At 34.2% G+C, this 14,397-nt stretch overlaps 1 protein-coding gene across 1 annotated transcript in view; it reads right to left on the bottom strand.

Annotated features, from left to right (window-relative positions):
• Nucleotides 1–14,397, bottom strand: part of SPATA17 (spermatogenesis associated 17) — a gene marked incomplete at its 5' end in the record, with an annotated part of 93,513 nt that overhangs the window by 40,663 nt on the left and 38,453 nt on the right. The window contains 1 exon segment of the mRNA XM_080341632.1: nucleotides 14,249–14,372. Within this exon segment, the coding sequence (XP_080197758.1) occupies nucleotides 14,249–14,372 (124 nt within the window).

Raw genomic sequence — 14,397 nt, 5'->3', positions numbered from 1 at the left:
TGGATTTTAGGACTTTTAATGACACCAAACCAGCCCATAATAAATGTGGGAATCCTTTGATTCAGTGTCTTTAGAATTATTGTTGTCAAAAAAGTGTCCTAAGAAAGAACTACTTTTGTTGTTCTTTTTTGACACGTTGTCAGGTTAGACATACAGTTAGTGTACCAGCTTTTAAAATGGATTTGGAGCTTTAGTGAGGCCAGTTGGAAACTTTAAAAGTTGTTACTTCTTCTACACTTGAAACTCTTTAAGATCTGGGTCAAAATTGATTATGAACTGCATTTTTAAATAATAATTTTTCAAGCAATCCTTGTTAATTACTATATATTTTAATTATATGTGTTTAAGTATTCAAACAGACAGATAGCAGAGCAATCAGCAGACTTAGTATCTAGATAAAATTAAGGCTAATTTATTCAAAATTCCCCAAGGTTTGTGGTAAGGTTTTAGGCCTAGACTTAAAATTGACAAAGTTTGGTAGGAGGGAAAAGGGGATGAGTTTGATTCTACTTTCAACTTCAGACCAATCTCTGGCAAAATTTATTCCATTCACTTTTAAATATCTCTGCAAATCAGTCTTATTTTCTTGCACAAGTGCAATGCACTGATGGATGCCCTGTTCCCTCTACACTCTGCAAGGAGCTGGCAGCCTGCAGAAATCTAAGAATCGGAAGGATCAAAGTCTTTGGTATTTAAAGAATTTGCATATCTTTTTGAGACCAGTGCAATGTGTTAAAAGCATTACTTCATCTTTTCCTTACTTTAATACAATATGCTCTCAACTACAAAACCATTGTAGTTGATATTGCTTTTTCAGTGGCAGAAGGGTATTTGTTTGAAATACTACATCATACTTTGATTCCAATATTTTCCCCACCTTCAGTCCATAAGAAAATGTGTTACTCTCCAAAATATTGTAAGTTACAAAAAGTATCTTTTGTCTACAGGGAGAATGACACATTTTATGTACCAGTGTTCTTCACAGCCATAAAGGTCCTCTGTCAACGCCAGCTTTCTGGGACTTTATTTCCAGGAACAATTTTCTAAAGTGACAAACACTATGGGGAAATCTGTGCTGTTAAAAAAACCTACAACTGAGTTATTTGCAGTACTGTCATGCTAACTTCCACCTCAATAATACCAAAGAAATCTCAGGAGGGAACTCTGCTAATAGCTTCTTACTGACCTCCTTGCATCAGGCCTTTCTGGTGAATGGTGGCCCAGTGGTGAATATGGCAAATGAGGTGTGAAAGAACAGATTTTTATATATATATATATATATATATATATATATATTTTAAGGCTATGGTTCTGATTTGTAAGGGAAAATAAAAAAAAAAAAAAAAGAGAGAGAGAGAAAGAAATGAGTTATGCAATAGATATATTTTTCCCCTAGAATTCTCTGCCTCAGACCTTCCATCACGGAAACCCAAGCATGACCTGGAATATTAATTGTGTCAGGTCAAGCATACTGGCAAATGTACCATTTGTTACCCAGTCATCCTTAGCATTACATTAATATTTTGAATCATTTTGCATTTCTAACACTCTATCATTCTCTATCCTTTAGTTTCCTCCCAATCATTTTCTTATCTTTATAATTAATGGTGGCATAAAAAGACAAAAATCATAAGAAAATAAATATTCACTTAATAAACATGAGCAAAGAAAAAATTTGTTTCCTGTTTGGTTGGTGTTTTGGGTTTTTGTTTGGTTTGGTTTGGTTTGGTTTTTGTTTGTTTGCTTGTTTCTTTTTTTTTCATATATTCTGCATTGCTTCCACCTGTAAGCCTATATTTAGTCTATGCTGTAGAACATCCATTTTTGTCTTTTCCTGTTTATAATTTCTATATGTAGAAATGTAACTGGTTTTTTTTCCTAGAATATAATACATTATTAAGGAGCTTGCCTCTTGAAAGTTAAACTGTGAAGGAAGTGAGCAGCAAAAGAAATAGAAAGAAGAAAGCAAGAACGGAAAGAAAAAGGTGCAGGTAGAAAAGATCGTCGATCCCAAGCAGTATAATAAAACATGAACAGTTTTAAATGCTGCAAAGTCTACATATAAAATTCCAAACAAAATATTCCCTAATAGATACAGTGTAGCTACTGCACTGCAAATAATTACGCACATGCAAAATCAAAAATCAATGAAATTGAGTTGAAGATGAAAGATAAACATAAATTCAATAGAAAGTGTATCCTCATATATTTACGATATTTTTTATTCTAATTTAGCTAAACTATAATAAAGGTATGATCTGTTTTAATTACTTCTCTATATCGACTCTGAATTTCTGAAATAATCAACATACATCATTATTATAAATAGGTTTTTCTAACAGTCATTTAATCTTGAAAAAAACAGCTTTGTAGGAGGAAGATTTTGCAAGTAATTGTCACAGTAAGAACCTAAATAAAGTCCTACTTTCTCATTCTGGTCTCTTAAGAAGGAGTTAAATGAGAAGGAAAGGACTTCAACAAAATAGGGACTTAACTTGAAAATCCTTTTTTGCTCCATTGTAATTTGTAGAAAACCTAAGCAAGCTGAGAGGAGAGGCAAGAGATCTTTAAAAGCCATAAAAGTAAAAGCATGAAGGAGAGCTGTGAATGAAATATTTGCTAGAGATGGGATTGCTGAATCAACACTGACCAGTGCACTTCATCATAATTATCAGGACATACTACTGCCAGGGGATTTATAAAAATCCCACTCAGCAAATAATTGCCCTGCTGTTAGGAGATAGTCGGAGTGTTAACACACTGTCACAGTCCAGCGTTTAGTAAGATATTCAACATTCAATTACTCTTGCTGAGAACTAAAAGGAAACATGATCATTTCTCAGCTACTGCAGTTATGCTTCCACATGAATTCCAGTGAACAATCTTGTTAATCCCCAGATATAGTTTCTCTAGGAGGTAAAAGAAATACCTTAAAACATTAATGATTCACAAGGAAAAAATTTTAAATGTTTAAATGATGCTGCAACCATATCTGTAAAATAAAAAGATTTTCAAATTTCTAAATAACTGGTTTATTGCAGGCTATCAGAATATTCCATATATTGTGAAAATAAAAGTGTAGTATTTTCAATATTAAATTTATTGGGGAAAGAGCCTTCTATAAAAATTCTGTAAATACTGTTCTAGCAACAAGTATAGTAAAACTATGTCCATGAATTCAATTTTGAAACATCAAAATATTTAAGCATATTAGAATGTTTACTACTAGGAGTAATCTGTGACTTTTAAACTATTATTAACACATTTTTTACATTAACAATGAAGAAATATAATTTAAACTTTATTCAGACACTGGAAAAAGATCATAGTGTGGTTCAACATTGCAATTCAAGACAAAATTTCCATACTGTGGCTGACAATAGGAAAAATGTCACCCAGCTTTATACATGTAGGTTCAGCTCTCACTGAGCTAATGCTAATCCTTAGGCCTGATCCTGTAATCCTTATAAAAATATACTCTCAGGAATTTCATCTAAATAGGAATTGGAGAATCTAGCCTGTTACCATACCTAAGGTATTTTAGCTTTGTTTGAGATACTGCTTTTACGCAGAGACTGAAGAATTCATAAATGAGTGATGAGTAGTGTATATTCTTTCAAGTGGGATTAATTACCTGTCTTCTTCTTAATATATATTCTGTTTAAACAGTGTAATGGAAGCATTAATTATTGTTATTCTGCCTTCAGATTGTAAAGTCCTTTTCATCTGTGAAATATTTGCTTGATATCAAAATAAAAGTGTAATCATGTTTTAAATGCACATTTATAAGTAAACCAGACTGCAATTTTATGGCCTCTACGATGAAGTGTTAAGGAAACATTCAAGTCCAACATCCTGGCCACAGACCATAAAATCAACCTCTAAACCTGCACATGCACTAAGTTCAATTGCAAGAAAGAAAACTCCTATTGAGCCTCCAAACAGGTACCAACTGCTTGGCTATTTAGGTAGCAAAACAAAAGAGAAACAAACTCTTAGTTCAAAGCGTGGATCACTGTGGCACAATATCCAAAGCACAGCATCCCGGCAGATGCAGAGGCATCCCAAAAATGTCTCCACCTTTCATTGATTCTCTCTCTGACCGAGGCTCATTCTGTCAAACCTAATTCTTACACAGGCACTTGACAACTTGACTAGATCAGGGATAATAACATGAATGGGTGAGCAATGGCACGGGAAACAACACTCTTATGATGAAGACACAAAGCAGAGACAGCGTTCAAAGTTCTGACTTCTCATTTGACTTCTAACTGATTTCAAAACAAGCAGACAAATACATTTTAACTTTCTTAAGAACTGTATTTTTAAAACAGGAATGGGAAATTCCACTAATCTTATCATTTTTTTCTTTAAGAAGTGCTGGAGTGAGTATGGGATCACGTGAAATTCTAGGAATTTCTGAAAACCAATCTGTCTCTACAACCACCCTGTATAAATGGGAATTAAAGAGCTTAGTCTGAAGAACAATCTCTGATGGTGCTTTTATTCTTCCACATCTCAATAACGGCACATGAACACACAGACAATATTTTCTTACTTCATAGGGTTATTTTGAGGCTAAAATTCTTTATGCTTGTGAGAAGTTTTCAGAGACTTAAAATACTTATTTACATGTGTCATATTATTTACATCTTTAAAATTAAAATTCCATATACTATCATTGTCATAACGGAAAACATCAGCTTTGTAAGAAAAAATCACGTCAAAATTCACTCCTTTTCTCACTAGACTGAGAAAAATCCTTGTAATTATACCATTTAGTGTCTTTGAATTTGTAACACCAAGAGTTACTTACAACAACATACCAGAAGATAGTAGAAGCTCTTCTTAACAGTTAGATAGATAGAAATGGAAATCATATGGTTATTTCCTTTGTTAACAAAAAAATAATTCAATTCTCAAAAAATGCATATTTGCAACCAAACAATGTGACGTTTCATTGCTTTTCATTGTTTCTCATGTGTTGCATTGTGCTTACATGTGAATTTTCCCTCACAGACATAGATTCTGACAGATTTATTAAACAATTTGCTGCAGTAAACCTATAGGATTAGACAATGACTAAAAACTCGAAGTGGTCGTATGTTTAACAATGCAATCTTCAATGAGACCAATAAACAATGAGGAGGAGGTTTAATTGGAGGTCATAGTATTGTATACAGGAAAGAATGAAGAAGAGGGAATAGAGCCATGTTAGTCAGATTAGTAAATGTAGTCAGAAATGAGTAGAAAAGAGTGAAGTAATAAGAAAAAAAAAAATGAGAAGATGAAGATTCTATTAAAAGGTTGTTAAAGCAGAAAAAACTGGAAGCAAGATAAAGGTTAAAAAAAAATAGATGGGGGAAGATATGCAGTTCTCATCACTTCTGTTACAGGACAGACATAATTCCCAAATGAACACTGTATAATAGATACTAAACAAAAGCACTTAATATTGAATAAACTGTGCAAGTTAATGAAAGAGCTTTACCATTATACTATTCACTGCCTAGGAGCCGAAAAAACAAAACAAAACAAAACAAAAAAAAACAAAAACCAAAAGAATTGGTGTGTACATCACTCATCTTGAAGTCTCATTAAAGCAAGGATACCATCAGCGCCACTTCTTAATCAACAGGAAGGTTTGCTGTTGAGAAATGTACGGCATTTTATCTTCATGACTTCTCCCATGCCATTACTAACCTCCCTCTTCTCAAGCACTTATCTCTTACTTAGCATGTACTTCTACTGATATAATAGTTTCAAAAATTACCTGAGCAAGACCGTATATCACATCAAGCTTGTATAAACACCAGCTAGACTACTACACATCAACCAAATTTATCTGAGTAACAATTTCAGGAATGTCAGTGGAGTTTCACTCTGTGATTGTATGTGTGAATGGGGCTCTGTGTGTGAGCTATTTAACTGATATTTGCAATACATTGTGATATCTTTTCAATATAGATTCTTTCATAAATATGTTTATTACATCATACACAAAGCCAACATTCAATATATAACTCACTCCTATCAGTTTTCTAACCCTGCAGCAATCCAGTCCTTTTTCCACCCCAGTTGACAGTAAAACACAAAATGTGGTCATGTTTTTCTAAGATCTCAGCATGTACACTTTTGATAGATCACACAGCTTGTGCTTTAAACTCTGCCATTAATCCTACCCACAGGAGTTAAGCAAGAAGTTTGTTGTCTAGAAAAAATCCACACAAATAGAGATTATGCAATTCAGGTGCTGAAAAATAATGTTTTAAGTACAGGGAACCTTCTAGACAGTGGATTTTTAAATGATTAATGCTAGATGCAGAGATGCTAAGTGCTGTAATACATGGTAGATACAGAGATGCCACTATGCTATAATAATATACGTTTAGTATGAGTGACAAGATAGAAGCTCTGAGAAATATTGCCACGTCTACATGGATATGCCTTTAAACAACTAAGCTTGCATAGGATCAGTCACAAGGCAGCACTCAAACTTTACATCCTATCATTTGTTAAGCTCTTTCTAATGACAGATGATTTTTCAGTGTAAAGTCTTCCTCATTTCTTTGCACAGGTATCAAGTTATCAAACAAACTGAAATGAGCAGCCTTTAGGAAAAACAGAGTTTGCAATACTGTCACACAACATGCTTAAAATTATTAAATTTGTTTTATTTTTAAGCTCATTCACTCACTGTCTTTAAAAAAATAGGACATAAATATTTTGTTTTCTGGGAAGTGTGGCAAAGGGAGAAATTACTGATTTCTGTTGGAAGCACTTTCACTTACCACTTGTGCTACACTGAGACTAATGAGAAAAGTGAATGGGAAGGAAGTACTTTTCACTGACACTGGGGAGAAACACAACTGAAATGGGGCATAGCCCGTTATTTCTTACAGGAGGCAGGTTATGGATGCTGGTTATGGTGTCAGCAGATAGTACTTCCTTATCCTCTTCCCACTGCTCCCTAACCTATGGAGTTACCCTTTTCCAGGTATGAAGATCACCATGCTTGCCATCTCAGTTTTGATTTTTATTGTACTTCCCCTCTCTAGGGAAACAAAGACGTCTTCTTAGAGAAAAAGAAAAGCTGATTGAAAAGGAGAGGAGCAAAATTAGAAAATCTATGGAAGTTGTAAACTTTTTCACTAAACGGTTTTGGCAGAGTGAGCACCAGATAGATTCTGGAGGTATACGTTGGCTTCCAGCACTTCCCTTCTTTTTACATCACCATGATACTGTGCTGAGTAGTAGAATTACAGTCCCAAGTGTTCCCAGTATGAGTGATCCCAAAGGGGCAAAGCTGGACTCAGATTCTAGGAGAACTAAAGATTTTTGATAGTGTGTGCAAATCACTTAAACGTCATTTTTGGAATCCAAATTGAGTGGAACTAACTTCTAGACACGAACATTTCTCTTTGTTGAGGTACTATGTCTTCCAGAACTACAAACATCTCAGTTTGTGCCTGCTTTCAGTTTGCCTTACTTTGTACTTCTTTTAGACAGAAACACTAAGCAGCATTAATGGAGATTCCTCTCAAGTGAAATGAGATTGTGTGTGTAGTGCCCTATGAGATACAAGAGTGGATGGTTTTACTATAGTGAACACCTGTGAACAGACCGGTACATCTGGCTTCCACTGTGGAAGTGAATACTGAAAGAAAGCTTTCTGATCAAACATACCTGTCATAAATATTGTAAGAAGGAAGTGCTTTATATACCAATGCTATTTAAACGTAGCTGCCAGCCTGCCTGAGAGCTAGGAAAGCTCACTCTCTCCTCTTTGATTTAAATGAGATTTTTTTTATGGTACAAGCTTTGGAAAGTACTCAGAAATACCTGACTTCTTGGTAGAGAAGTGATGAGCAGATATTAAACACCCATGGATAGGTGGGGATGTTCAGTGATTGGGGCACCTACATTAAAAAAAAATTAACCATTTTAGTTCATCTTCAGGAAGTATGAGTACTTATAATGAATGATAATTTCATCCCCTGAATGTTTTAGAGACAGGATAATAAAATTACAACAGTAAAGAGTAAGGAAATAAAATGTAAAAGGTAAGAGCTAATTCATTCTTCATGCTAGTCCTTGGCCTTTCCTGAACAGACACTGCCAATAGTAACAAATTATGTATAATCATTTTGTGATGTGGACTGTTCACTCGGGACTAAGCTCAAATGACCAAACTTGCAGCCTTGTCTCTTATACTGTGGATCTGAAGATCAAAGGCCAGAGCTTTATCCACTGAGTCCTCACCTTTATAAGAATAAAACTGCCAGGTGTCCAGAGACAGAGTGGGTGTCAAACAGTGTCATTTTAGACCAATTATTTTTCAAGTTCTTACAGGACAGCACATTAGGTTAGAAGCATATTAATCAGTTGTGTCTTCTGAATATTCATTAGTCTGCTCCAGGAAAGATTTTTTGGGGTTTTTTCTTCCTTACTTAAAACATTTACACCTGATGGAAGTACAGTAACTTCAATAGAATTAACTCCTGATTTCCAGTAGTGTAAAAAGAGGACACACACCGTCAGTGCTACGTTTAGGAATTGCCATCTCTGTTGAAAGGAAAAATGCAATAAAAAATACTTTAGCATTGAATACAATTCGAATTTAAAATATTTTACTCTATGAACTGACAAACACGAAATAATGACTGATAGAATTTATAAAAGAGATAGGAGTTTTACAATAATTACAGAAAACCAAAATGAAACTGGTCTGAAAAGCAAAAGCTGAAAAGTAACATTGGGGCATGTTTTTGCTACCTTTATATAAAAAAGCCCTAATCCAGAGTCCACAGAAATTTGCTTATAGAGTAGGTTGTTGCACAGAGAAAGAATGGAAAGACTCAGTTCTCATGGCTGAAAGTAGAACTTTTCACTGTTACTCACTTGATGCTAACATTTCCTTCCTCAGGACACTATTATTATTAAAGTTCAGTGGTTTTTGTTGGTTTTGTTTTTCAATTGTTTTCTACAGTGCTAAATCATTCAAGAGTTATTCTCTCACATGTTCATGTCTTCCTGGAAAGGGTTATCCCATCAAAGACTATGTAAAAGTACTTCTTTCTTTTATAGCACCAGTTATTATATCCCTACAAGTAATCCTTCCCAATGCATCAGTTCAATGGGAATAATTATAGGCAAATACCAAGCCACATTTCTAAACACATTACCTTTCACTCAACAGAGAGATAGTGACACAACCAAGCAGGCACTGAAAAGTGAAGGAACTACTGCAATTCAAAAAGATAACTCATGTCTTGCTAGTGCCAGTGACTAAAAGATATGTCATAGATTTTGTAACTTGTACAACAAAGTTGTAACATTAGTACTTAAACCTATTGTATAATACTTAAACAACAGATAACGTGGGTCTGCATTCGAGTGTGATACTGAATCTTTGCATTTAGTCTGTTATATACCTGGTTCTGATTGTCACTGTAAGACAAAGAACAACTGCAAAATTTGTTGGAAGGCTGGAAATGCCAACGACAGGAATCATGCAACCACATATTCCAACAAATGTGGGCTCTTTATATCCACCTCTACAAAGTGCCATCAATGTGTTCAGCAATTCTGTGTTCCATTGACTTTAAAAGCAGTTTGTCAGCACTTTGGAAAGTATGGCCCTTTCTACAAATGTCAACCTTGCTAATATGACCAAGAGCAGAAGTAAAAACCTATTCAATTATTGTGAATTTTGTTGATACAGAAAGAGGAACTACAGGGCTATAGAAGGATCATCTACATAGGTAAATGTGTTTATAATAGAAAATCACATTTAATAAATAGTTTATTTATTAAAGGCAGCTAACAAAACGATCATTACCACTGTAGTGGAAATAGCATCCTGTAATTATGGACTAGTAAGAAAAAATTTGCCTTGATAAGAACTTACAACACAGTTCATGACAAAAAGGATAAAAATAATGAAAAAACATACATCTGCATTGTTATTTCTACTGTGCTACCAATAAATATTCTTAACAAAGGTAAAGCTATATTAAATATGTACTGCAATTTTTACCACGTTCATCATGAAGGCAGAATTTATCAGATTGTTAAGGTAAAAACAGAGAAGGAAAACATTGTTATATAAATATATATAAATTTTAAAATCTGAAATATAGAGTTTTATTCTTAAAACAGAATTTAGTTTTGAAGTCCCACAGTTGCCACCTCACAGATTTATTTTTTTGCTGTATTTTTCACTGCAATCTCTTGCACCAAGCAACCAGTAGGTGGAGCAGACAACATAACTCATCGTGTAATAAGGGCATGGACTTGACTGTTATTTTTTTTTCATAATTATGGGTATCATGTAGGAGAAATTTCCTTGAAACAAAAGAAGTTCATGTGTGTAGGATGTCACTTGACTAGTTATTGATACAACTGGCATATATAGCAAGTTGATTAAAAGCTCAGTACTTTATAACGAGGAAGTTTTAGAGTTCATGCTTTACTTGTCAAGATGTTATTTGGCAACTAACCTAATTTAAATAAAATAAAAATTTACATTCTTTCTAAATCCCATTCTTATGCCTATAAACAGGGTTACCTTTATGTTACATGGATATTACCGGCACTACAGAAAAAACACATAGCTGTTTTTTAGTAAAGCAAAGAACTGTGTTTTGAAATTGGCAGGAGGAATAACATTGTACTTTCACAGAAAGTCAATAATTAGATTAATAATATACATTATTAATATGTTATTAAAAACAGCAAATTAATATGACTACTGTTAGTAATTATTGATTATGCAAATACACTAACTTGTTTAACTTTCTTTTCTTTAAACTTCTTTGCTAGAATACTAATATTCTTTTATTCAAATGAACAACTTAGTTCTTATGTGGATTAAAAAGTTAGTGTAAGTGCAATGTATTTCTACACGTAGTGATGGGAAACAGTCATTTGGGTAAGTTTCTACAGCAAAATACACTCAGTCAACTATTTGCAAAAAAAAAAAAAAAAAAAAAGAAAACCGTAAATTATAGTATAATACCATACATTTTATGTCATCCAGTTATTTCCCTCAGTGTTAGTTTCCTCCCCCCAGCAAGGTGGAAAACTGCAGACAAACCAAGTTATACCTATATAATATTTTATAGGCAGATCAAACTCCTTGTTCCTGTGTTTAAAGCATGCACATGCTTATTCTGTCCATATTTTGAGCTGACCAGAAGCTATGTAACTGCATTAATTCTTGAGCTAATATACCGTGGCTCTCAACAGGGCTAATTAGTTTGGGTTCAGCCCCATGTTATAGCTCCAGATTGGCTTGGAAAGTAATCAAAGCAAGCTCACATCTGTCTATGTAAGACTATGTGTACATACCTGGTACCAGGAACAACAAACAATGCATACTAATTCAGAGTTTGATATCCATTTCTTCCTCATTTGTTTTTTTTTTTCCTCATAAAGGTAACCGTTTATGGAAGAAATAAATGCTTGAATAGCAAGTCAATTCACAAAAAAGACAAAACATGTTGACTTCATCATAGACCATGCTATTATATACATCGTAGACATTCACAGTATCACAGTATGTTTGGGATTGGAAGGGACCTTAAAAGATCATCTAGTCTAATTCTTGTACATTCGTGACACTAGCATGCTTAAGTATTACTTTTTGAAATGCAAATTAGCAATTAGGAATGGGCACAACTTTGTATATAATCTGTGGAATAAGACAAGCAAATTCTGCAATGGATAAAGGATTCACAGACTTCAAGGCCAGAAAGGATCACTGTATCATCTGCTGCATTATGCAATGCTACGATGTTTGATCATGTCCCTGTTTAACCTGTAACACACTTGTGAGATGAGTTTCTGGGCTTCAGCTTGTAGGTAATGGAGAATGGAACTGGACATGTCTTTCTTTACTAAAACTGAGAAGCAACAACTCCTTAGTTCCTTTCTGTCAATAAGGAAACACTCTTTCCTCACTCTTTTTGCCTGTAGTAAAACAAAAGGATTGCAAATTATAGGATTTATTTGAAATAATTATTACAAATACAGATTTTGTAATGCTGTCCATGTAACCTGCCTGTACCTCTGCAGCCTTGATGCATGAGGTGGCTCAGCTCCATCACCACACCTTATTATGCATGGCATGGAAGAAAAGATTGTAGCAAACTTTAGCAGAAGACCTCTACAACTTATTGGGCTTTAGTTAATACATGACTCTACAATAAATCTAGCTCATCAACCTCTTCTTTTCATTTGCTATGCCCTCAACTTACAAACTACATATTTTCCTTAACTCACTCAGAAGCGTTGAATTTACTGCCTGGTTCTACTGAGACATTAATGGACCTTGCCCAGTAACCCAATTAACTACCCTTGGAAGACAGCAAGACATAGCTGTAGTCAGATCAGAACACAAGGCATATAGAAAGTAAAACGTCAGACATAGAGCATCAAACCAGTAAATTCTGCACTGAAGTAACTTGCCCTGTACCTTAGCAAGATAGAATATCAAATTCTATAACTATATGCAATTGTGGAATACAGACTTTGTTTGCAATAAGCAGTTCATATATATCTTTGTTGGTTTTCAGGTTGTCTTTAGGTGTTGTATTATTTACACTCACTCATGTTTCTAAATACCACATGCAAAAGAAGGTAGTTCTTAGAGCACAGTTCTGTGATAAAGGGAAAATTCTTTTGGTTCTAAGTACCAGTATTCACAGACCATCTCAGCAAGCAAAACCTTGCGTATTTTTGTTCTGAAAACCACCGCTAGCTAAACTCTAATTATGTAAAATTAGAAACCCAAATTCATCAGAACATAGTAGTTATTGCTGCCCCCTACCAGCAGTCTGTGTGGATGGTTAAAATAAATCACTACATGTCATTTCTTACAAATGTGTTACAGTTTGCTAGGCCAGTATCATCAGAAGTGAACTAAGTTTACTAAAATCTTTTTAGATTACGGGTCACTCAATGTCTCTAATCAAATGATTTTTGTACTCCAGGTAAACATAGTATTTTTCATGCGTTTGTTTACATAAATTGTTCTGTTTGAAACAAGAATTCGCAGTTTTCTACAGTTTAAAACTATAAAAACACTGCACAGATTATTCTTAATATTTTAGACCAACATCTAGACAAATCAATTATTGTGAGATGATTTCAGTTATTAACTAGCTCCCCTCAGAAAGCTTTTTATTCTATTTCTTACTAAATTTTTTCTATGCCTTTTTTTTTCAAATATAAGTACTTAAATTCGGTTTACAAATTGAGTTTTCAAAATTGATATCCAGTTAATTAAACTATATTTCTATTTATTGGATAGATCACAAATGATTCCAAAATGGAGGGAAAGATTAAATATTCTGACACTAAGTGTCATGGTATTTTTCCCATATTCATTAGGATTTGCAGTTCTTACATGCAGATTATAATTAACAACTTACGAAAAGCGGGCACTTAGTTCATACTAACATACCCTGATTGCACATTAACTCCTTATTCATACGAAGAACAACCAGTCACCAAACACTTACAGACACAAAAGATTTTTTTTTATGAAAGTTCACAAAAGTGAAATAAAAAAAGGCAAACTCACAAGCTTTATAATATCAGTTTTGTGTATCTACTGCCATATTCACCTGTATTTAAAGCAGCTTGCATAAGAAAGCTTGAAAAAAAATACCACTTTTATCAATACAAAACAAATTAATCAGTAAATATTTAAAATTTATGAGGCATTTCTATTTGAAAACAACCATACTAAATAAGGTGATTCAGGCAATTCTAGGAAAAGCTTTAGATGAAAACCTGCATTTACAACCTTTCCTAAAAACAAGCAGAACACAGGACCAATCCAAGCATTAGCTCAATTAAAAAAAGGAAAAAAAAAAATGAAATCCCTTCTCAGCTTAATAACTTGTTAGCTCTTGACAAGTGCAACAACACAACAATAAGCCAGTCAAAATGAGTTTTTAAAGCGAGGTTATGCCCTTCGTGTTGTGTTATCACAGTGGCAGATCAAACTGCTGACTTGGACTCTTTCTGCCAGCAGTGCTGATGCTGCCTCTATGAAGCTGCTGTCACGGAATAGTCATGGTACCTGCTCTTGCCTATAGAAAAGCACTAAATTGAACTCGAAGTAGTGTCTTTGTGATATCTTTTCAACAAGTCATGTCCCATTCAGCCTGCTAGTTTATCTCTGTCAGGCTGGGGGCCCAAGTGGTTTGCATGAGCTGTCAGGGACAGGTCCACCAACCTGCTCAGTGCTAAGGAGGTAATGCATCTTTCGCGCTTGGTATTGCTTTTCCTTTTCTTTCTTTTCTAGGTCTTTCCTTTTTTCTTCATTTTCCTTCATTTCTGTGTACTGTTGGAGTTCGTTCCTGTAACAAAATAAGTCTGCTAATT

Source organism: Nesoenas mayeri (genome assembly GCF_963082525.1).
Source record: "Nesoenas mayeri genome assembly, chromosome: 3".
Taxonomy (NCBI): Eukaryota; Metazoa; Chordata; class Aves; order Columbiformes; family Columbidae; genus Nesoenas; species Nesoenas mayeri.
The sequence above is the reverse complement of the archived record's forward strand: the minus strand, read 5'-3'. Positions and strand labels throughout refer to the sequence as shown.